The following is a 25,596-nucleotide window of genomic DNA, read 5'->3' as shown; positions in this document are numbered from 1 at the left end:
TACTCAAAGTAAATTTAATTTACATAACTACATTCACCGAAACAATCTAAATCATGTTATATTAGTATTACATTTTAATTGATTTTTTACTTTTGTGTTAAACGATTAAAGTAATATTACATAGATTTGTACATAATGTGTATGTTTATTTATAATATTGTGCCATAAAATGCAAATGTGACATTGTGATAGCGTCTAAATCTATTAGGTCCACTCAACTATCATCTAAACAAATCTCATTCCATATAGATGGTAAAAAAATCTATATCAAAATTCTACTTTACCTATAACCCTATTAATTCCAAGAGTCCTCTTCAACGATCGGAATTTGTAATGCTTCTAGTTGTAAGATAACCGAAAAGCTTTTCTTTGCGATCGAACGTCGTTACCCCATTTGGTTTGAAGGCTTCACGCATGTGATTCACACAAGAACCAACTAGTCGTGCTAAAAGCGCTAGTTTTACCAACCTACGTCAGCATAGCAAGCAGTACACTAAATGCCCTTATCCGAGTTGGGTTCAATAGCACGACAGGCGTTACAGCAGTACTTCCGAAAGGGAGGTACAACACAGTTCCTTTCGAGCTGGTCTCGAGCGAAGAGTTCACAGTACTGCGTGCCGTCGCTAGCGGGACAGTGCGTGAGTAGTCGCTCTGGGGGCGGGCAGTGGCGCAATCTGCAGCGGCGTCGGTGCTCACGGGGCTTCGGCCCGCACAGCCTCTCGTCTGACGCTGGACACACCAGTGGTCGTTGCGAGATACCTCGTCCACATGTCGCTGAACACTGAAATTTGGAATTAAAATATATAGTTTTAGTTAAATCCTCCATACTTTTCTTTTCTGCATTAGTTTCTATACCAGAATTTGATCAGATGTCAAGTGCTAACTTGTGCAAAGTTTTAGGAATAAGTGCCTTTGTCTAACTTAAGCTATGAAACAAACATTTCATAATTAGATGGCTAGGCGAAGACTAGGCTATTTACCGGAGTCCAGGGCATCTCCTGCCAGTAGGCGGGGCAGGGCAGGCGGTTACAAGGCTGCTGCTTTTCTGGCTTGCTCGGCGGGCACAGCGCCGGCGATACACTACGCCGTACCAGTTCTTTTTTTGTTAATACACTGCAAGAAAAACGTTTGTGGCATAACAGTTGGATGCTTATAGTTGTTCTATTTGCGAAGAGATATAGTAAAAGAGTGGTTTCATTGATTGTCTTCAGGATTGTATATTTATTCTAAGACTGAATTTACTATGATAATTGACCTCGGAAAACTTCTTTAGACTTATTGGAATGAAGATGGTGGGTCCAATGATGAAAGGATAAGTTAACAATATTCAGGTGATTAAAATAAATTAAAATCAACTACCTAATATTAGCAGGTACACAGAATAGTTGTCTCTCTTGTACGCCGTCAGCACCGCAGGTGGCGCTGCACTCCTCCCAGTCACCCGGCGCCCACATGAATTCACAACTAAAAATTGTAAAAGTACTAACGTTAGTATTTTTTATACTCTCTTCTCTTGTTGTTTTTTTTAATTATAATGCATATTTTAAAGTATTTTTAAGTCTATTAGGCTTTTGCCTAATGTTTACGGGAGCTTGTTAACGTCCTAAGCAAAATAATTTTTAAATTGATACTCTGTAGTAAATCAAAATTTATTTCCTGTGCTAACTCTTTGAAGTTTCTAAATATTTTACAGATTCACAGACCTTTCTTTTCAGTTTTAATCCTTTGCAAAAAAACTCGTTGAGAAAAACTTTGAGATCATAAACTTTTGTGAAAAATTATACGAGTAATACAAAGGCGTGGAGGTCTTTTGAATCCCTTCTTAAAACGTCTAAAACTTCTTCGTTTGCGTAAATTGTATTTATGTTCCAAAGTTTATAGTTTAAGACTTGGCACCCGTAATGCGTAGTTCTCAACTAAGCACAGTCGTAAACACTAACAAATGCCCATTATCGCAGCAATTAGTTGAAGTCTGCCAACAAAATAGATTTCGCAGCGAATGGCGTCCATTATTGGACCATTAATTACGATGTTAACGTAAGTTACTGACGGACTGTTTCAGACATAACAGCTTGTCTTGTTTCGTTAATACCTTGTTACCAGATTTTATTACGCTTAGATTTACTTATATTTCTTTTTTTGGTTTCTTCAAATTTTAATATCTTACTAATATTATAAATGCGTAAGTTTAGATGGATGGATAGATGATGGATGAAGAACCCTAGTGCTCGACCACTATCCTAGATAAACAATGTTATAACAAACTTATTAATACATCTTTCAATATGTCCTTTATAATGTAGAATTACCTGTGTGAGTTACAACGCTCGTAGCGCGTGGGCGGACAATTCTGTTCGCGTGGACACCGCTGTCGCACCAAGCGCATGCCGCCACCGCAAGACACTGAACACGGCCCGCGGTCACCCGGCCATCTGTAGAACAGAATATACCTTTAATACCTGTTAAATAGCTGCAGTTGAAATACGACACGCTGGAAAATAATAGCCTAATGGTTAAGAATACGAATTTCCGATCACATGGTAGACTTTAAATTCCGTCAAACTATAAAGTAAACTACATCCTAGTACAAGCTAAGAGCTTCGTGTTGTTAGTTAAAAACAACCTAATAAAAAGGAAGCCACAGTAGTCAGACTGGCTGGCAACAGGAAATTAGATCTAAAGGATAAACTTCTAAAAAAAGGGAAAGTTACATATTCTAGCTTTCGAATTGGAATGGTCAGATACCAAATTACGTTTAGAGTTTACGTAATGCTTATGTTTTTATATAAATCTTTTCACTTTCAAAATAACAGAATTAGTAAACCTAGTTGTACCATCGAGTTCATTTAATATCGTCTATGAAATGTAAAATGTATTTCCGAGTATAGCTTAACATTAGCCACATGGTCTCAGTTTAATGCGGGCTCTGGTATGGCAGGAAGCCAATTTGCTTTAGATATATGTTTTACGACATGCGGGTTGAACCGCATTACTAGACCTTTTTAAAATGAACATAGTAAAAAGTTTATTGTACTACGGTACTTTAAATATGAATAATGAAGATGTTTAAAATGAAAATAGTAATAATCAAAGACTACTAAAGATTTCTTGATAAATTTTTGAGTATCACAGAGGATATAAAAGCAAACGGTAAAGATTTTGTATTAAAGATTTTAAGTGTTATGTTTATAGGAGTGATCTGAAATGTAAGGGAACTTAACGACGAGCCGTTACGCCATTTCGACAGTGCGGAATTAAAAAAAAGTAGCCTATAATGATCTATGTCATCTATCCTTTATTGAAAGTTCAGTCGAAATCGGCTTTGCCGTTTTGGAGATTACCCGTAACAAACATGGCTTGCGGACAAACAGGCAGACATTTTTTTTTTCAAATACGATTTTCGTTATCATTATACATCATCTTCCCGAAATTTAGAATTTTTCCTTTGAAATTACAAAAAAAACACTCCAATTTTATTATATGTATAGATTCACCTATAACTACGGCAGTGTAACCCAGAGAGCTCACTGAAATTTCATTCTGAATAGAATATAATACTTTGTGAATACCTGTATTCCATAGGTCGCGCTTTCGGTGCGGGTGTGCTGTAGTTGACTGACACTACTACGGAGATTTTCTCTTCCAACGGCCGTTCTGGAGCAGCCTGAAAATGACAACATTAAATTATAGGTACAACAGCTTTCGCTCGCTATTCCGTCCGCTTGGAATTAAAGAAAAACTAAGTAGCTTATATTCTTCCAGTCTATCCTCTGCTTCCATGCCAACTATCATCGATTTCCGTTCAGCAGTTTAGGCTACATACTCTAACAAACATTCATCCATCTAAACTTTCCCATTTATAATATTAGTATATCATACCTGTGGAAGGTATTAGGGAAGGCCTATCTCTAACAGTGGGCAGATGAAGAATAATGATGAAGATAATATTATATTAGAACTACACATTTTTGAAATAACAGCTATTGTTATGTCCACACTGGTTCAACCAATAATAAACGAGCCTGTCAACTCAATAAAGTGTTTAATTTTAACTCATCTATACTAGTATTATAAAGAGGAAAGATTTGTATTTTTGTATGTATTGAAACAACTCAAAAAATACTGGGCCGATTTTTAAAATTCTTGCAAAAAAGGCTATGTTATCAGTAATAAGTTACTATATTTTTACATTTTTTTTAAATGCTCGCGGACGAAGTTGCGAGCAACAACTAGGCTTTAATAAACTTCTCACTAGATCATCCAACAAGGCTATTGTTGATAGGCTTTAACTTAACTACGATAAAATTTAGTAGTATAACTTTTACGATAACTAACAGTGTAACAAAACGGTTTAAACTTTACATTAAAGGCGTTACGGTGATTTTCGTCGCAAAGTTTGTGATCCGAGTTCGGAACATCGTTGAATAATTAAAACTGTCTACGCTCTAACCCTCGTCATGAAACGATTCGCTTCGTTAAGCATTTAGTAGTTGGACCCTTTGTTGGACTAAGACGATTATTTTTCGGAGGATTTAAACTTCAAAAGTCATGAAAATACCTAAAAAAAAAAGTTTTATGATACAATACTAAGGGTCTGTCCCACCACTGACTGATAGAGGCTTAGATAGCTTTAAAACGACGTCACTGTTAGATAAAGGAACAAAATCCGATATTTCCATCACATATATCCATTTACACTTTGGATTGTTATCAGATAATTTACAATTTGGTGTGACAGGTCCAAAAAGGTATAACATAAATTACGTGCTTAATAAATGCTATCAATGTATTAGTTAATTTGTCTATAAATTTAATTTCTCCTGAAGAATTTAAGGCCACAATTTTATTGCTTTAAAAACAGAAATTAAATCCCGATTCACAAACGTTTTGAATTACGACCCTTTACAAATAACTTTGAACGAAACCATTTTATTTCTGGTCAAATTTGCCTTCAATGATTTTGTAATTTAAAGAAGAGTTGAAAACATACAATTTTACTTCTGAATCTTTTTCTACGAAGAGCATATAAAACTTTTAAACGTGTGATTAGATAAATAAATTATTCACAACCGAACATTAAATTACTACTAGTCGGTGTTAGAACGATTTCTAATAAACCAGGTGAGAAACATAGATTTATTAACTACCTTCGTTCCAAATGCCAATTCCACTTACCATAATCATTAAATCCGTCTGTAGCCGGGAGTCCGATGTTATAAAGATGTCATTATCGGTCTGCTTCCACCGCACCTGGCTACCTGCAGCAACTACCTCCCCCTCCCATCCAAACCTATCCCCCTCCTTGATATTTATCACGTTGCTATCTACCTCTATTATCTGCAGGTTCTGTGGCACATTAGGATCATACTTCAAATATTTATCTTCTTTATTTTCTAGTTCAAATCGTTTGGCATGATGTTTCGCCAGCTCCAAGATAGGTCTGTTCTTTTTACGTTCTCGGATCGCGATGTTCAATGCAACCGGTGTGGACAGATGGACTGATAGCAAGCGGGCCTCGTGTGGTACCACCGTTAAACGTGACCAACCTAAAACAAAAGGTTTTATTACATATTTAATAACTAGCTAATGCCCGCGACACCGTCTGCTTGGAACACAAAAAACAAAAGTAAGTAGCCTATGTGTTCTATCAGACTTTGTTCAACATCTATGCCTTTCATCGATATTCATTGAGCCGTTTAGACTTCTAACTCCATTAACATCGGGTTTCGACTATTATCTATTACTAGCTTTCGCCCGCGACTCCGTCCACGTGGAATAAAAAAAACTAAAATAAGTAGCCTATATGTTCTTCCACACTATCATCTACATATATACCAAATTTCATCGACATCCGTTTAGCAGTTTAGGCTACAAACTCTAACAAATATCCATCTACACTTTCGCATTTATAATATTAGTATGATTAGTATGAAGTATGATTATTTGATTCATCAGTTCTATAAAATGTATTTTTAACTTTATATTCCACTCATGTCTGTATGCAATGTCAAGGAGGCGAAAGATACACAACGCACTCAAGCGATAATAAAATAAACATTTGTGAGATACGCAAATATTTAGTCTCGAATAGATTCGTCTTAACCACATCTATCATTCTATGTGAGATCATCAAACAAAGAAGAGACGTTTAGTACTTTTTATGTGCCATTTAAATTTAAAACCATTTTACTACAAAAATCAATGTTTGTGTCATCTGTCCAATTCGGTTTCTAAACCAATAATGAGGTTGTGATGAAACTATAATAGAGTGGAGTTTTAAATTTTGATGTAAACGAGCTGTCACACGCAAACTTCGTTGGCGCAAATTTGGACCACCCGTTACGCCATTTTGACAGCGCGAAATAAAAAAAATAGCCTGTCAGCTACCCTCCAGTGAAAGTCCCGTCGAAATCGGCCCAGCCGTTTCGGAGATTACCCGTAACAAACGCGGCTTCCTAACCGACAGACAGACAGACAACATTTTTTCAAATGCGATTTACGTTATCAGGAACGCAAATACATTATCTTTCCGAAATCTGGAATTTTTCATTTGATATTACAAACACACACTAGTTTTATAGTATACATAGACAGATATATGAAAGTAGCATTTTTGGGTTTAATTTTTATGTAAATGATTGTTGATTTGAATTTATTTCTTATATTTTAATTTTAGAATCGAATTATTAAAAAAATGTTCAACGTTTTTACCTTTTCCAAGTGTTCGAGTATAAACATATGTATTGTTATTACAGTAACCATCTGGGCACCAGTTGCAGGCCGGATCCGTCGCGTTACATTGTCCTTTAACACATGTACCCTGTGAAAATGTTAAATTATTTATATCAATGAATAACTTCCTGTGTTGTGGAATTGATGGGAAAATCTATATTAAGAAATACTGAAGATTGACGCATGAGTTGGATTGTTTTGTCTTTTTATTTATTCTTTTTTAGGAGTTGTGTTGTATTTGCGTGGTACTTCAGAATGTAATAATAATAAACGCGATGCTAGCGTTTTTACTGACGCCATTAAACGCAAAATTGATCAAGGGAGAAAAATTTAGGTTATGAAATTTACAATAAAGATTGTTTATTCTTCGTTGAAATACTATGTATTTTAGTTCAAGATTTTTTGTTTTTAATTTTTGATTTGGCGACCACACTTAATTCCGTGTGACTGAAATTCCTGGATCTTGAATACCTATTGAATATAATCAAGAGCTGTCAAAAAGTGACGAAGGTGGAAACCAAAGTTATTAAAACCACATTAAAAATATTCAAGTGTATTGCTAAAATTACTATAAACTGTATTTATACGTACACTATATTTTTTTAATTAGATACTATACAGTTCGTACATGTATTATAAAGAAATATTTGTACAATTACTACGATTAGTCTGAGTTCCACGACGGCGGTGGAAACAATATATTTCATGTCTGTAAGTTGATTCTATCAAATGCTGCTGTTTACAATTCCTAGAACCTTTGCGGTAGGTGCAAACTTCATCAATTTAACATTGTTAGAAATAGAAACATTAGAACTAATCTTTAAGTAGATTAAGTTCTTTTGGTTTCCACTTTCGTATTTGAATATCTTCTAATCATCGTTTATAGCTGTTTTAAATTACATATTAAATAAAAATAAACCTTAAATTACATTACCTGTGAGCAAAGGTCAAACGGTCTCTGGTAGCTGCAAGGCGCACCGTCAGGCAGATGTCCAAATTTAGAAGGCTCCCCTCCGGCGTAGTCTACACACCATGCTTCGCAGTTTTTTGACTCTGGTAAGTAAAATTCTAATTATTTCCGTAGACAATAATTCAAATAGACCTATAACTCTTCTTGAAAAAAATCTTGGGTATTAGTTTGTCTTAAAATCACAATGTAAACTCCATTTTTCATTCGATTACTGTCCAGTAAACATAAAATACACTTGAACGCATTTAAAATTACTTCGTCAATCAGCGCTGACCTTTAAATTGAAACCTTTAATGTACATCACATGTTGGAACAAGCTCATTAATTTTTTCTTCGAACCTTCATCAGTTCGGTTATTCATTACAGTATCATGTTCGCTGTCAGTCATCGTTTGTACAGTCGAGAACATGTAGGTACAGTGGTGTGCAAAAATAATGTACAGCCAAGTGCATTAATGCGTTACCATCTGGTTGCACGTGGGGTATGAGGTGGCTGGCCTGCCGCACGCACATGTCAGCGCGAATGTCCCGCGTGGCCGCGCACGCGGACCCCTTCCAGCACACCGACACTTGGGAGCCGGCGCCCTCGCAAGCACTCTCAGAGACCGACCTGAAATTTAAATGAATTTAGACCTGTTTTCTACTGAGGGAATAACTGCGTGATTAGAACACGGTGCAAATAGTACATGCAGTAGCGCGAGATTGCCTTAAATAAAATAAATCCTATTTAAAAATCAACATTAAATGTTGCGTAAAATATCAAGATCTTTCCTCTAGTGTACAGTGGCTTGCAAAAGTAATTTAGAGGTAATCGTTTGCGAAGACAAGCCAATCCAGTCGTATCCAGTCATGTCGCTTATTTGTTGTACGGCCGTGTTTACAGATTGAAGCCGATTTGATGGATGGAGCGTGTAAGAGATTTACTGAGCTTTACTTGCTTCCGTTGCAAATCTATATCATTTCATTTTACATTAGACTTCTTACAAATATTTAAATTAAACCCAGTGCACACTAATGCTTAAGCTATTAGGAGATTCTATGTTAATAGTTTTTATGTCAGAAAAATACAAAGGCGCATAACACAAGAATTGCTAATAATTTAAAGAACATTAATTGAATTTTGCCTTACAATACCATCAAATGTAATCTTTTATTACAAACTATTAACATTTTGTTACATTATTTAATATCTTACCAAAGATACAGTACGTGGTGTCCATTAATTTTAGAAGACATCGCGAACAAATATCAACTGTCGTTTACTGTCTCTGCTTACCCTTTGTACCGACAGCGTCGTGTGCGTGTCCTGATGCCGTACCCGCAGTCGGCGTCGCATTCGCTCCACGCTCCCCACTCGCTCCACTCCGCGGTGCCTGGACCCTCCCCTTCGTGAGTTTTGCCTTCACCACCGTGACCCGGCATCAACTCGCACACATGGTCAACGCACCACTGTAATAAAGTTAACTACGTTAATCTTGTTCTAATTTTAAATACATGTGTATACTCAACCAACCCGAACTGGGCCGGTGTGTTTGACTATGGTCTAGTCATCTCCTAACTTCGGGAAGGATCTAATACTCTCAATCGGGTCGTATAGATATTTCTATATAGATATACATTTCTACCTCAAACTTTTCCCTTGACATTTATTCAGCACAGACAATCAGTCATAAAACGTAATCCATCAATGGGTTTAATAAGAATTTTTTTCTTCGGGTGGTCATAAAATGAGGTCTGTTGCTTTGCGAGCCGTATGATGCGATATTGCATTTCGCCGTGAATTGGTAACCCTATACCTTTACAGTGCAGCGCCCTCTAGCACGGGATGTTGGTCAATGGACGGTTTATGTGCACGTAATACAAAAGGGCTTGTTGGAATCACATATTCCAGACCTGATTTCCTGTCCTTTAAGAAATAACGATGAATATCTTAAACAATGGCAATACAAATTGTAATATTCTTTACAAAACAAGGAATATTTTTAGCCACCGCAGCAAATAACATGTTAAAAGTTATGTCCTGTATTGACAAGCCAACTTGAATTATTTATTTAATCGATTTATTTATTTAATCAGCTATTATAAAGACCTGAATAAAAAAAATAACACTTAAATAGAAATACTATTTAAATTAGAAACCATAAACTATTATTTTTCTGTGCATAAAATATTTCACACGTGTAAAGACGAATTATAATTCTCACTTCAAACTCGAAATGCATTCCAAAAGGGTTTCAATGAATTTATGCGGACGCACGAACGCGCGGCGTGTACGAATTATACGTTGATGGAATCCATAGTTGCAGTCATATGCACTCATATCTGCATTACATTGGAATACGTTTTTGCATTGAGCGAAGCACTGGCCACTTTACACGCGCTTCGTAGGGTCGTGATGCAAGCGTTCATCGTGAAGCATTAATTAAGTCTGCAATGTTTGCTACAATCTTTTTTTGTAATTTGTACTTTGAATATGTATTACTGTACGAGTATTTTATTAATTTTCTCATTTTATAATCAGTATTGATTAGTAGTTAAAAGTCATTGTATTAGGCCATAAATGTTTATTTTAAAGAAGAAAAATGTTTAAACATTAACGTAATTATGATCTGTCTGTTATAATTTTCATTTGAAGCTCTATGCACCTCAATATTATTTCTTATAAAACTTCTCAGCCAAATTTGGTTTTAAATAATTATAAAGTAAATATTTTATTTATCAAAAACAGCTTACATTAGAAAATACAACACATTTGCGGTTTATAACATTTATTATCAACGAATGCAATTTTACGACGTGATTCCATTGCACCAGATTCCTGATGACTACAGAGAGCTTTTAGACATCTGTTTTCAACACTTAAGCGTCTGTAAAAGACCTCTTACGAGCTATAATAAATGTCTTTTAAATTGCAGATATTTTATTAACTGGCATTGAGTAACACGTGTCGACTGTTGCCGAATACTAAAACGAGCTTTAAAAATTGAACAGCGTTTTAAATAATAAGACTCAGGACAAACTCGAAACTCCATTAAAATGTTGACGGCGTTTTAGAACGGTGTTTAAGATTCGTTTCAGTATACTGCCGAATTAATTGAGTTAATTGTACGTAAATAAAGAATTATGTTATACTAGCTGTTCCCATGCGACTTCATCCGCATAAAATTATAAAAAAATCTTTTTTGTTTACATTTGTCAAATTATTCATTCATTAGTCAAAATGACATGACATGATGTCAAATCATGGCAACCTTGCTTCCTTGATGTTGGCAATAACTTATGGTCTCTTTCCCACATTACGGTTTTTATCCAAAATATTTACCCCTAAGTTTAATGGCGTGAAAATATATAGCCTAAAGCGTGAAGCAATTGTAGGGCTTTTTATTAAAAAAAGAATTATTCAAAAATATGCTGTAATTGCTAAGATCTTAGGAAACAAAGAAGTGTGAGTTTACGCTTTATTATAATAGTATAGATAGATGTATAGATTATCCGTAAACGTTTGTATTGATATCTATTTTTTTATAGAGGGAATAAAATGTATCACAACATGTACGTGTTTCAGCAGTAAATACTTATATCAAAGTGCACTCAGCCTCTGATCCAAGGTTTATCAAGTGTTAAAACAAATGTTTGTATCAAACAAACCGAGGCGAAATATCTCCAAGTTATTTGCCAACCGATAGCCATATCAGACCTAAGTATAGGAACGATAACCATTTATGTACAAAAACCAGTCTCAACTGTACAACTTATAAAGTTCTAAGTATATCGTTTATAATCAGTGAGTCTTGGTTTTTTATTACAATCTATAGAGATACACAGGCCTGGGATAATGTTGGGCCATGTCTTTAAGGTACAAATAAAGCAGTTTACTGTACTGGTTGGTATACAGGTCTAATGTTCGAAGAAAAATATACTCCCATTTACAGTCACAAAGAAGTTTTTATTTAAAGTTATAATATTGCAGCAGAAACAAATAGAGTATTTTTTATATTACATTTTGTTGTTATAAGAATAAGGTTAGCATAATATCTGTGAGAAAAGAATGAATTAAATATTTTTTTAAATGATGTTTTTCTTGTCTAGCCAAATGATGTTTTTGAAAAGATAAGTCTATGAAATGGAATGTTAGAATAAAATAATGCAATACGCGAGCGATATATATAAATGCCAAAGTACTCTTATTTTCATATTGAATCTAAGCGCAAAAATGTCTGCATTTCATACGTCACAACTAAGTGGTTGGATTTATGAACGGCACGTACGAACGCGTACAAACCTCGTTGAAAACAGAACAGCTTTCAGAAGCATTAACTTTGCATTTGTACCACTATATGCCATTTGATTCGGTGTTATACGGAATTTAGCAAAAGAAAACCTTTTCCTATAACTTTAAATCATTTAACGTTTATGTAAGAAAGAAAATTATTTCTTTTATATGTGGTAAAAATAAAAATCATTAAAACCCGCTTTTGCTTATCACAAAAAAAAAATTGAAAAGGGTTTACTAAGCATTAAGCGCCTTGAAACATTCTTCTGCAAGCTTCTTTTCTATGAAATTGTAAATTTTGCACCTATCCATTAAACATATGTTTCTCCAATAGTGTAGAAGTAAAAAGATATAATTTAATGTCCCTTTTTTGAAAATAGTTATAACATGTAGAACGTCAAACTATTTTCTGGTCAATTACTAGTGCACTTACCCTATTAGTGCCACACCGCGTGCCCTCTAGCGGCGGCGCGCGCTTCGAGCGGCAGACGTGCGGCATGGCGCGATGGGCGCACCACAGCTTGGCGCAAACAGATCTCATCTTTATAGATTTGCATACGGAGAACCTGACAACAAACATAACTGTCAAACTTTACGCTGTCAAATGTCACGATAAGTTTCCCCAATTTTATTCCCTTGTTAATGATTAATCCTGATGAAAAAGGTATACTGGACATATTAAAATAAATGACTGCTGTTAAATTTCGTTTTTTATTTACGTGTGTATTTTTATTTAAACAAGGACGGATAATACACAAGGATAATTCTCGCATAGTTCTTTTTGGACTAATGCTGAACAAACATAAGAAGCAATTATGTTCAATTATTTAAACTGAACCATCCCATACCGCAGATAACAATCTAAGGTCCTTTGTTCAAGATAATTAGCCTCAAATTATAGTTTGGAGTTGGGCCCAACCCGAATTCCTGTGACTCATGCGTTACAAACAATTGACTCGACTTCCGTATATAGGTGTTTAATGGTGTTCCTTTTATGTACACATACATGTTGAGCTCAGTCGGCCAAGGCCTCATAGGTCTTTTCAGTGTAATTAAGAGTTAGAAACAAATAAAGACTCATAACAGAGGAAAGAAAGAAAGGAATCAGAATTTAAAGCATAGTTCATCTTTTGGTGATTTTATTTCTACTTTTGTTAACACGAATGGATAAGATACGAAATGACTATATTAGAGGAAATTTGAGAGCAGCCCCAGTGGTAGAGAAGGTAAGGAGTAAAAGGTTAGCATGGTATGGGCATGTTATGGGGAGGGATGAATCGCATGTTACAAGGAGAACGTTAGTTATGAGCGTGGAAGTATATACTGGTAGAGGTAGACTTAAAAAGAGATGGATGGATTGCGTGAAAGGTGACATGATCAAAAAGGGAGTGATGACTGAGGTGACGTATTATGATGACAAAAACTTGTTGCGCTGACGCTACGGGAGTAGGATAAGGAGGAAGATGACGATGATATTAACAGACTTCCCATACGAAGGAGGTTATTGTTTCGTGCGTATGCCATTTTTTCTACGTGCAAACGTCTTTGAATTATACGATTTTATTGTTTTGCAGTATTACATGAGACGTAACTAAAATACGTAACTAAATTATTATTACTACGTTGCGGAGTTTAGTAACTATAACATTTTTATATGGTTTGAAAAACATTTACTTAATTGACTCCATTTGTCGTTGGAATTAGTTAATGCTTATTTCCACTTATTGCCGCGTCGACCGAGCCGGCCATTTGCATAGAATCGTATGTTTCATTACTATTGGCGCAATCACGACTGCCATATGTTGGCTAAAATATTTGCAAAATAATATTAGCGCAGTGTTACGCAGTTAAGCACTCAGTGGAAATAGGCACTAATAACAAAAAAGGATCGTCCATTTAGAGCGAGCACACCTTTGACTAAACTATCTCGCAACTTTTTCGATTGTCGCATGTTTTGCAGTCTATAGAACTATTTAGTTGCACAACTAAAAATCGAGTAGTATGTGCACCATACAAGCTCATAGGAACCGAAGCGCGACTAAACAGTTGTGCGATAGTTTAGTATATGCTATAACGTGAGAATAGTTTGAGATTTGTCATTTTTTATTAATATTAGTTTTAATAAATGTGTCCGCTTCGCTCGATTTAACAAATAAGGAGTGACTCATGTTCAAATACGCTTCGTTGACAACTTATCTGTGCCACTCAGGTTCTTTATTATTTCCTTGTTGATGTCACACGAATAGTTAAATTACATTTATATTACCTTGGGTTATATTTTTAGGCTATTGTTAATATACGTATATCGTCTGGCTTTAAATATATTTTTGTTATCAATTATCATTAAACTGCGATATTTGTACGTTAATTGTCATATTTTATTTATGAAAAAATATAAAACTTTTCTCTTTATAGTAGTTTACCGCTCATCGAGGAAGTCTTAGCGTTTTGTGCATGGTTACAGCTATGATATACTGAGAATCTGTCTCATTCTCATCTTGAGACTAAATTTTTGCTACTCTAGTAAAAAGAAAATCCATTTTTTTATTCACATTTAAATAAATAGTTTTAAGTACTTTTTTCCTCAGTCCTGAATTTTTATTTTATACCTAAAAGTATCGTTGATTCATGTACAGTTTTATTTTCCTTCATTTATCGTATTAGTCATTAGATTAACTTTTTATTATCAGTACTATCTATTGTGCTGACTTATAGAAAAGGAGAGAAAAAAGATTTTTTCCTGTAGCTATAATAAAAGTAACTATTCGCTCGGCTGACGAGTGCCCGCGAATTTCATTATACGTAAATGGATTATCGGAAAAATCCCTGCCCCAGATGTCGCTTCGCAACACGCGCTGTATTCGGCAACTCTTATTGAGACGGACAAGTCGACATCTTGTAGCGAGCCAATTACTGGTGTGTTTACCCTATTTCTAGTTACATAACAGTTTTTTGTACTTTCAGTATTTATTTTTTAAGATTATTTATGTAATATGCAATTATATTGACTATTAAAATTTGGTTAATATGGTAGATCTTATAATTGATTCCAAAATATATCTGGATAGGACAACTAGAACTATTGCCTTATTTGATTTTATCTGTAGATAAATATTATACTTCTAGCTTTCGCCCGCGACCCCGTCCGCGTAGAATTAAAAAAAAAACAAAAGTGAGTAGCCTATGTGTTCTTTCAAACTATCCTCTACATCTATACCAAATTTCATCGCAATCCGTTCAGCCGTTTAGGCTACAAACTTTAACCAACATCCATCCATCCATCTAAACTTTCGCATTTATAATATTAGTATGATATAATATAATAATATGATAGGACTTCATTAAAATCACAGTAAAATAGTAGATGTAATCGTAGACGTCGTCTATCTCATGTTATATTATAAAATCCTTATATTCAACTGACAAAAGTAAATTCTAGTTAAAATGATAAATAATTGGAAATAACCTCATTTCATAACATCAGCAGGAAACAACGTATCAATATTTATGATAAGCAATGGCCGCTGTATGCAGGAGAAATGCATAAAGCACTAATATTAGAAATCGCATCCTAGAATTATGTACAAAGTCGAATGTTTTATTTCGCCTCTAAATATTTGGCTGTTCAAATCTAAATAAACAGAGAACTTTGTTTCTAGTCTACATAAATATGGACTATTTGATAAATTTCATGCTACGAAGAATTTTGAGCAATGTTATAAAGAGGACAGCTGTTTGTTTCAGATTAACTCGAAAACTATTCTACATTTTCTACATTCGGCGAAGAAATTCAAAGATATGTGTGAAGTCAACCAACCCGCACTGGGCCAGCGTGGTTGACTATGGCCTAGTCACCCCATTATTAGGGTAGGCTCCGAGCCCCTCGGTGGGGACATATAGTGAGCTGGTGATGATGATGTTCTTTTGACGAGAAACAACCTAACCTATTTTTTTATTTAATATTTTTAATAACACGTCAATAGCATAATCTGTTCACCATTTAGTTACTTACCCTTCACCGAATTCCGTTCTGCACTGCTCGTCCATAGTGAAGTGAAAATTGGCAAGTTCTTTGGCACCTCCTAGTTCCACACCTTCGTCCTGACTTCGTTCGTGCAAACACCACCACTTCCTAAATCAAAGAAAAACGTCATTAAATATTTTAACATATTAGCAGATTTTTTTAAATACACTTTGTTCAGTAGAAGCAAGTTCATTATGTATTCTAAGAAGGTATTTTGAGATTAAGAGTTTGTGAATCCTAACCATAGTTCTTTTGCTTATTTTAGAAAAAAATACCTTAACAGCATAGAATAGAACACAATTTCCCTTAACAGTAGATACATACTAGTAGTAAACTCTTATTTAGTGTTATGCTTACTTTGACTTCTCGTGGAACTGCTCCTTGGAGCACGAAGACCATGAGAAGTGATGCATCGTGGCGAGAACTGTGGGAGCCATCACTGACCCTCGCTCCGAATCCGATTGGCATTGACCTTCGCCGTCGTGTGTTAAACCCAAACTAAGAACCAAAGAAATTTAGTTATAATGCCATTTGAATAGATTACAATTTCGTCAGCTTCGCAACTCTGCCTATGTGGGGCCGCTGTCTATAAATGAAATGTACAATTTCGACTGGCTAAGTAAAGTAATTAACCCTCAGGTAAAGTCATCAAGCAGAACCAAAAAATTAATAGCAATAATAACAAAGCTACGACTTTATTAAGACAAATTTTAATACCGCAAGGTTGATTTCAAGCTTCGTAAAGACTTAAATTAAAAGATAATTGAAATTATCATTTAAGTAAATTCAACCTTTTCATAACTTCTTTAAGATACATTTTTATTCAACATGATATGCTCTCGTCCAAAATTTCTCATGGGTATTAAAGAATTAATTCTCGCTATGTGATATCTTGACTCCGTGACGCATGACACCATTATCTTTCGTACTAAATGTGACGAGCACAAAGTCCGCGCGGTGCGGTCGCTTTGAAAATTATCTGATATGAATTCATAACACGCGAAAACTTAGTAATTAGTTCCACCACCCTTTCATATACATACCTCTTTTAATAAACAAGTTTAGAGAACAAAATGTACCATGAAATTATGTTTCGTTAGTGAATGATATATTAGTTATTATGGCTTATTTTTTAAATTTGGAATAAATCTAGGTACTTACACAATAACAATCAAACTTGTCATTATCAGGTAGCTGAATGATTCAATAAAATGCGTTATAAAATTTAAATCATTCAATTAAATTAATACTCATCTCGCAAACTAACCTAAACGCAGATTAAATTATGCTTACCAAGATTTCGGAGTCTGTTCAAATGAAATTTGAATCATCACTAAACGAGGGAATAGCCTTAATTAAGTTTTAAAATAAATCCATTCAGTTTAAAGTGAGGGACGTCTCCGAAACAAAGTTTTGGCAAATTCAAATCTGTTTATCAAATAGGATTTGTATTTCCATTAACTCAATAAGGATTAGAGGATACTAAAATAATTAATAATTACTAATTTTTTTTTCATCAATCAGAATAATGAACTTTACTATTACATTTCCTGATATAATTAATTACTTGTTGATTCTTTATCCTTAGATTAAAATACACAGAGTAAATTAATTTCACGAAACCTTTACACGAGTCTTCTCTTTGACAAATTAATTAGAACCAGTAAACGATAATTTGCACTCGTGATCACCTCACAAAGGAATACAGAAACTTTTCTATGCTTAGCAAATTAACAAAATAAGCGCAATATTAATGTAGAGAAGATACATCTTCTTGCCATGTTCGGTATGAAAAGTCGGCACAGCTTGTACTATTTTTCCATACATCTCTATCAGGCGTACTAAGTAAATGATTCCCTTCTTAAGCATATCATACACATATTATATTCAGACTTTCAAAGCAGAAACATACAGTTTTATAAATGCGCGTTTAGATGGATGGATGGATGGATGGATGTTTGTTAGTTTGTTTAGGCTACAAACAGTTGAAAGGATTTTGATGAAATTTGGTATAGATGTAGAGGATAGTCTGGAAGAACACATGGCTACTCACTTTTGTTTTTTTTTTAACTCCACGTGAACGGAGTCGCGTGCGAAAGCTAGTTAAAATATAAAGGCGTTGTGCGAAATAAATTATCATTTTTAAAAGTCCTTCGAGAGTTATAGAAATAAGTATTTTATACCAACTGTACTATTCATACTTTTTAATTAACTGCAAAATATTATTTTAACGTAACGCGTCAATGTGTTGCACACAACTGAAAAAATAACGTTTAAGATTCAACAAAATCATAAAACATTACTCAGAACACATTTGATAACCATAAACTTGTCATACTTTATTTTCCTTAACAGATAAACTAACCACATACACTCGTTAAACTGATCAATGAAGTTTTATTTAGAATTCGGAAAACATTACTTTATAAATAAATAAAATGCACAAAATAAATACAGAAATCTATACTTAATCGGATAAAGTAATCCAATATAAATTCTTGGTTGTTGACTGGAATGTTGAAACCGACAAACCGTGGAATTTCATTGCCGAAACACACGTACAAAAGCATATAGACATCCTCCTCATTCTTATTGAAGAAAAAGAGGTAGTAAAACATATCTGTATAGGTTTTTGGAAATAGAAACCAACAGTTATAAATACCATCGTCTTAGAGCGGGCACACACCTTTAACTAAACTATCGCAAAACTATTGTGCGATTGTCGATTGTTTTGCAGTCCACTGCACAGTTTAGTTGCACAACTAAAAATCGAGTAGTGTGCGCACCTCCATATAAGCTCATAGGAATCAAAGCGAGACAACAGTTGTGCGACAGTTTAGTCAAAGATGTGCGCGCGCTCTTAGTTGAGCAAATTCTAAAGTTGGTTGGCATCCGCTATTTGGGTACGACTAAAAGAATGTATGAATGTGAATTTATAAATCCTGACAACGATACATCTTAAATCTATACTTTTATATCTACGAGTATATCTATACTATTATAATAAAGCGTAAACACACACTTCTTTGATGCCTAAGATGTCAGCTATTGTAGCATATTTTTAATAATACTTTTTTTAATAAAAAGCGCTACACTTACGTCATGCTTTAGGCTATATATTTTCACGCCATTAAACTTAGGGAGTAAATATTGTGGATAAAAACCATAATGTGGGAAAGAGACCATAAGTTGTTGCCAACATCAAGAAAGAAAGATTTGTCATGTCATGTCATGTCATTTTAACATTTGCTATTGATAATTTGACAAATGTAAACGATAAAATGACAGTTTTTATAAATACCTGCGGATGAAGCCGCATGGGAACAGCTAGTTAAGAATAAATAGGAAAATAAAATTAAAGAATGCATCATATTAATAAATTCACATAAAATACTTTACAGTTTTTTAATTTTATTTTAACTAAACCTTTATACAAAGTTCAGCGCAACAGAAACTGATTCCTCTTACGTTTATCTAAAGCTTATCTTGTTAGTTTTACCACAGACCTTAAACTATGTCAGAGTATTATCAGACATAGCCCTCAACGATTTCATCTTAAATCCTTGTCTACTGTCGATTAAAAAACTAAAGAAGTTGCTATTCTAGTTCATATTCGCCATATTAGATAAATCCTTCCGACTTGATAAATAACTAAGTACGGAATTCTTTGAGTATTTGAGACACAATATCATATAAAAGTTATATGAAAAAGCCTTTTACTCGACATAAAAAATTACAAATTTTAGCGATTCATAAAACTACTGAGATAAAAATGTCCTCTTTTGTTTCATTAAAAAAAAAAAACGAATTCTAAAAATGACTAGCAATAAAGTGTAAGAAATAATTACGACAAAGCTCAGCGTTTTCAATCTCTGGGTTGCGACTGTCTGTGTTTGAGATACCATTTTTGCTTCTATCGTTTACTAAGCAATAATCGCAACATGTAACTATGAGACCCTTTTTCTACTGAAACGAAGTGAGTTAGATACTATGACTTCGTTTAGATTTAAATTAGTTAAATTCGCGTTTATTTCGAAAACAAGTTTTAAAATTAATACCTTTGATGTATACTAATGGTTCTTTAAAATTGAGGAAATGCTAATTAATTTCAAACTTCATAATTCATTAGAAAACATGACCCAATTTATATTCACGTCACGTTAGAAGTGATCAAAGAATTTGTTTGTACGAGTGTGGAGGGCATTTTATCGGTAGTTTATTATTGGTTTGTTTACATTTAGGCTGAGATAAGCTTTACAAATATCGTAATTCATTTGAAGTTTTATATCCTTGATGCTACTATACGTTGTCCTTGAGTAAACATGACCCAGATTAACTATGATTTGTTGGTGTATAAATGAAATAAAAACATTATTCACGATTTATGCTGGGTTTCTAAAGTTCCCTATTACTATACCATTACTCACGAATTCATCAGTGTCAGGTTGACTTAAGTTTCATTGGAGTAAAACTCGGAAACGTAAGTTATCGAATCAAAAACGCTAAGGAATGGTTTAAAGTTGCTGGGAAACTGGCCATTAATAATGTGGTGAAACTAAAAATAACACAAAGCTCGTAATTGCTACCGACTCAGGAGCAGGGGAATAAGGCGCGGGGTGTAATACGTTTTTGTCCCCGGGGACCCTTGTTTGAGCCGATGACAGACGACCGCAGTGAACATTTGCTCAGAGCCACAGCATCCTCGTCAAAAGGTCACGCCGCGGCGTAAACTTGAAATATTATTAGCGTTCAACTAAATGAGAAGAGGAATTACACGCTTTTCTTTTATGACTTTTATGATGTTCTAAAAATATTTCTTTCGGTGGAGCATATTTCATTTAAATTAAAATTATATGCGTCTTAAACAATGCGTTTTGTTTTGAATTTATTTCAAATTCTCTGTGAAAATATAAGATGTTTGTTGGCAAATAACCTAGTAAAACAACTCTTCGTTCTCTGCAATATCAAAAGCAAACGTCGAGAAATTTTCCAGTGAGCCGATAAATTGCTTTCGATAGATGTCAATAAAACAGCGGCTGATAGTAAACTTGCGTCGGAGAAACGCATCTGCAATACGAAATAACCTCGCGTGTCCTCATCGCTCAGCTTTGAATCAATCGCCACAGAAATAACGCTAGCCGTCACTCGAAAGGTGTATTTTTTGCTTCCTCTGATCACCGGCCATCAATCTCTCAGTAATTTCTCTCCTCTGAAGCAAGCGACACACGTTAGGTTTTGCTCAACGGTTTTAACCTCGAATATAACTACGCAATTTCGTTTTACACGCGATATGGTTTGCCTGCAGATAATGTAGGGCCAAAACCGTCATGTCAACTAACGTGAGGGGCCTGCTTTATTGATTACGTAATGACATGATTACAGACAGGCCGATTTGTGAGAAAAATCATATTAAAAAGTCATCGACTTGAAAGCAAAGACGTGTAATTTCAGTTCTTTCGAGGCTAAAAGTACCGTTGTAATGTCTTTTTGATTTATTTAATAATCGTAAAAGATTTTTTCTCGTGACATTCGCTAATTTCGTTGACAGCCGACAATGCGATTTTAATTTTCTTTTGTTTTTGCAAGAGTCACGTAAAAGAAAATAAATTCGGTTGTGTTAAAAATTAAAAAAACACTAATTACTTTTATAAATAACAATAATAAAAATTATGTTCGTTAACTTACAAGAGATTTATTTTAAGCAATTCTCTATATCATTGTAAGTTCGATATTAAACGTACTTTGTGAGTTATTTGGACGTCAATCGAAACGAAAACAAAGGGATTCGCTTTTAGAATGCAAATAGGCTAAGAATATTATCGGTTATTTGGTACATTTAAATATAAACACGATGAGGTCATTACTAAAACATTCTTAGAGTACAAAAACTGTAATTTATCGTTACTAAGAATTTAATAAGAAAGTATAATTATATTTTATTAGAACAATTTGAAATTTAAAGAAATATCTCTAATGTTTACATAAATTAAAGATAGTATTATTAATGTTTAGGCAGAATAGAGAGCCAATTTACCTTTCAAAGGGTTTGTCGCGAACAATCTGCCACAATTATAAAATCTGTTTTCGTTAAATAAATGTTGCCATTACTTGCTACGTTAAGTTATTGGAAATTCCTGTATCGTAAATCAATAGCTCCTTATATTTATTAACGTAATTAAATAGAAATTCAATAATTTTATGCTTTGCACAATATTAATGACTGCGACAGTAAAATTTATCACCTATGATTTGTAGTGTAACATGCTGAGCCTACTAAAAGTTTTTCAGTTTTATTAAATTAAAAATTTAATAATAAAAAGTTAAGTCAGTTTGTTTGATATGATATCATTTTAAAAGTGCATATTTTTATCTTTGGAAGTTGTCAAAGAAAATACGATTTTTCGTTTTATGAACAACAATAGTTATTTACGTATGTTGACAAAAGTTTTTTTAGTTTAAATACATCGATAATTTTACTTTACTTTGCTTGATTAATATAAAAATGTATATTTTTATCTTTCGAATGTGTCAGAAAATACGATCTTTCGATTGATGGACGACAAAAGTTATTTACTTTTGTAACACATCATTGGAGTTATTCGATCGTAAAGCTTATCTTCAGACCAAGATTTACGTTTGTTGTCATTCGTTCACATCATACATCACTGACATTTATATTTAGTTGTTGGCATAGATATGTATAAATAGATAGGCGTATATTTTAAAATGCCAACATATACTTCGTTCCGACTTAAACTTCATTAAAAACTTTTCCCCGCGACCAAACGGAACCATCAGCGCCAAATTCACGAAAATCAAATAGACACAAAATACCACAGTTTACGAGTATAGCCTGTCTATTTATAAAGATCAGTGGTTGAGACCTTAAAAAGCTAATGAATACTCACAGATGACCAAGTTCGTGTGCGATAACAAAAGCACTGGTAAGCCCTTCGTCCCTGTCGATGGCGGCAGAGCGCGTGCGGGTGCAGATGCCACCGACGGAGGCGAAGCCCGATGGCCCGCCCAACGGCGCCCGTGTCAGCCAAACGGTAGCATCCCAACCAGTACTATCTATTGAAAATAGGATAAAATAAATAAATAAATGAAACAAGAAAGTAGTGAGATGGAGTAAGTGTCAAAGAGAGAAAGAAGAAAGATCGAAAAATGTATGGATAGTTTAGTAAAGAAGGGAACGGGCAGAAACGGACAAGCATTTCATCAGTAATCAATAGCAACAGTTCATCTCATAATAAATCTAACAAACCTAACGGGGGTTATAAATGTACCAATATCATAATTTCCAGGGGTTCCCCCGCGTATCTCTAGAATATCATTCAAAACAATATTGACATTGCTTCGGTAAAATGAACACAGAGTGAACTCGCAACTTTGTTAACGTATATTATCTAGTTGGGTTTTTGCACAACTCCATTGTCCAAGGTATTAAATAATAAGAGATAAATATGTAAGTTTCTTAATTATGTTAATAAGATTTTTAATTGTCAAAAGTATTACAAATATTAATAATAATAATAAAATCCAAAGAATACCTCAATTAACGAATTATTACTAGATTTACATTTTTACATGTTAAGTTCTACAAGAAGTTGCTTAGAATAATCTATTGTCTGTATTGATAATTTATTTAACCTTATGCTAAAGCTGTTCATTGAATATTTATTAGACATTATCTTATTTAGTGTCAAAAACATTACGAAATAACTAACCTGCAGGTAACTTCATAAGATGTCTGTAATTCCATTTATTTGCACCTTCTAATGATTTTCGCACATTTCCATATTTTATAATTGGATCCTTTTCCTCGTACATAAACAAATTGTTGATGACGAGAGTTATGTTTGAATTGAGCGACGGGTCATTGAAGATGGCACTGACCTTTAAAGTATTACATAAATATGAGTTATCGGCCGCAACACTTCGCAAACATCACGCTCAACCATACTTACAATGTTCATTAGAGCTAAAATGTAATGCTTCACTCGCTCTTGACCGTGAAACTTCAACATCGTATGGTCGGCCACGATAGCCATTTCGAGCCACAGGCCCTTCACGCCTGGAATAAAACAATACAATGCATTTCCATTCACAATCGCGCTGTACAACAAAACTATACACCGGCACACACACCTGACACCGGGCGGGTCACCGGGCGCAAACCATGAAAGTTTTGGACGTCATCCGAGTGGTCACTGTTGCGCACGTGCACATGCGGCGAGGGCGGCTCATCGTCGAAGTCAAACTCGAGGTCGGCGACCGTGTCACCGGTGAGGTTGTAGGCAGCGGGCGGGTCCGACAGCACGACGTCGCGCCGCCGCAGCACATGCGACTGCCTGCCTTGTGGCCGCGTCGGCTGCAGCACGAACTCCTCGCCGCCCACCTGCAGCAGTCCGTACAGCTGCCCGCCGCACTCCGTTACTGTCACCGAGGACGAGTCCTCGTACAGCACGCGCCCCGTGTAAAACTGGCACTCGGTGTAGTACGGCGAGCGGATAGCGTGGTTCTCCTGCAGCTCCAGGTGCCATCCGAAAAGGTGCATGTGATGTATGGAATGAGCATGGCGCGTGGCGCGCATGGGCGCCGCGGGCGAGAGCAGCAGCGGCCGTGCCGGCGGGCGCCAGGCCTGCGCGCTCGCCAGCAGCGTCAGCGCCCACAGCCAGCGCGCCATCGTCCGCGCGCAGCCGCCGGCTCCGCCTCTCTGCCCGTGCGCGTGCGCGAGCCCGTTGCCGCGCGTCGTTGCCGCTGCGCTCACGCATCTACGCACATGGCGACCGTCTCGTCGCATGGAAGGTAAACGACTCCGCGCTCCGTAGATTGCATCGAGCCTCATGCCCCACGCCTCTGCGTCATTTAGTAAACAAAGGGCGAGCGCCTGTTTTGTTTTATAATCGCCGCGCGTGTTACACATGCTTAATTAGGTACGTATTTATTTGTATTACATGTCTAACATGTCTGGTTTAATTAATCGGCGTCTGGAAGTAAACGTGCTACTCTTTGTTATAATTATCTTTGGTTTTAGAATCACAATTCAAAAAAGTTAATGACCCCAGCTTCTGTTGTAAGTATAGCGATGGAATAGCGGAGTTCGCATTCTCTGAAGAACGGCGGTGGCCTTTGAGGGAGCATTTTTTTATCGAAATGAACTCGAGCATTCGGAATGTGCGGCAGTAAAAATGTGACAGAAACGCGACATCGTATAAAATCTACAATAGTATTAACATCAGCGGTCGCCGGCTGACGGCAGATACNNNNAAAAAATAATGAGCGACCGACGGAATGGAAGAGCCCGCTCGGAATGCAATTATGAGCGTGTAATAATAGATATTAAATTTCACGTCGAAATGAACCTGAACTATGATATCATCGTAGTAAGTGAAGCCGTACTGGTATGATAGTGGCACGACATGAAGTGGGCTACGCGAGGCGGGTGACTGACCGCTGACTGCTGACTGCTGACCGCAGCTGTGACGTCACGCCACCGGGCAAATTATCGATGAAGAGATAACTTTGCAAAGCAATGAAGTACATGAAGTAATAAACGAAAATATGCATACAAAAATAAAACAGTAAGTCACAT

The 25,596-nt window shown here is 35.4% G+C and overlaps 1 protein-coding gene across 1 annotated transcript; it reads right to left on the bottom strand.

Annotated features, from left to right (window-relative positions):
• Positions 1-243: 243 nt before the first annotated feature.
• On the bottom strand, positions 244-24,942 carry LOC106103683 (A disintegrin and metalloproteinase with thrombospondin motifs 14-like). Its single transcript, XM_013283509.1, has 17 exons — positions 24,150-24,942; positions 23,969-24,075; positions 23,729-23,897; positions 22,907-23,072; positions 16,356-16,496; positions 15,987-16,106; positions 12,408-12,540; positions 8,978-9,150; positions 8,166-8,311; positions 7,667-7,785; positions 6,712-6,820; positions 5,176-5,546; positions 3,570-3,664; positions 2,310-2,432; positions 1,360-1,464; positions 981-1,113; positions 244-781 (listed from the first exon to the last, which is right to left on the bottom strand). Exons 1-17 carry the CDS (start codon positions 24,925-24,927, stop codon positions 494-496), a joined length of 3,276 nt encoding a protein of 1,091 aa, XP_013138963.1. The 5' UTR covers positions 24,928-24,942; the 3' UTR covers positions 244-493.
• Positions 24,943-25,596: the final 654 nt, after the last annotated feature.

This window comes from Papilio polytes, unplaced genomic scaffold (assembly GCF_000836215.1).
Source record: "Papilio polytes unplaced genomic scaffold, Ppol_1.0 DF823731.1, whole genome shotgun sequence".
Lineage (NCBI taxonomy): Eukaryota > Metazoa > Arthropoda > Insecta > Lepidoptera > Papilionidae > Papilio > Papilio polytes.
This window is presented reverse-complemented; position numbering and strand designations above follow the sequence as displayed.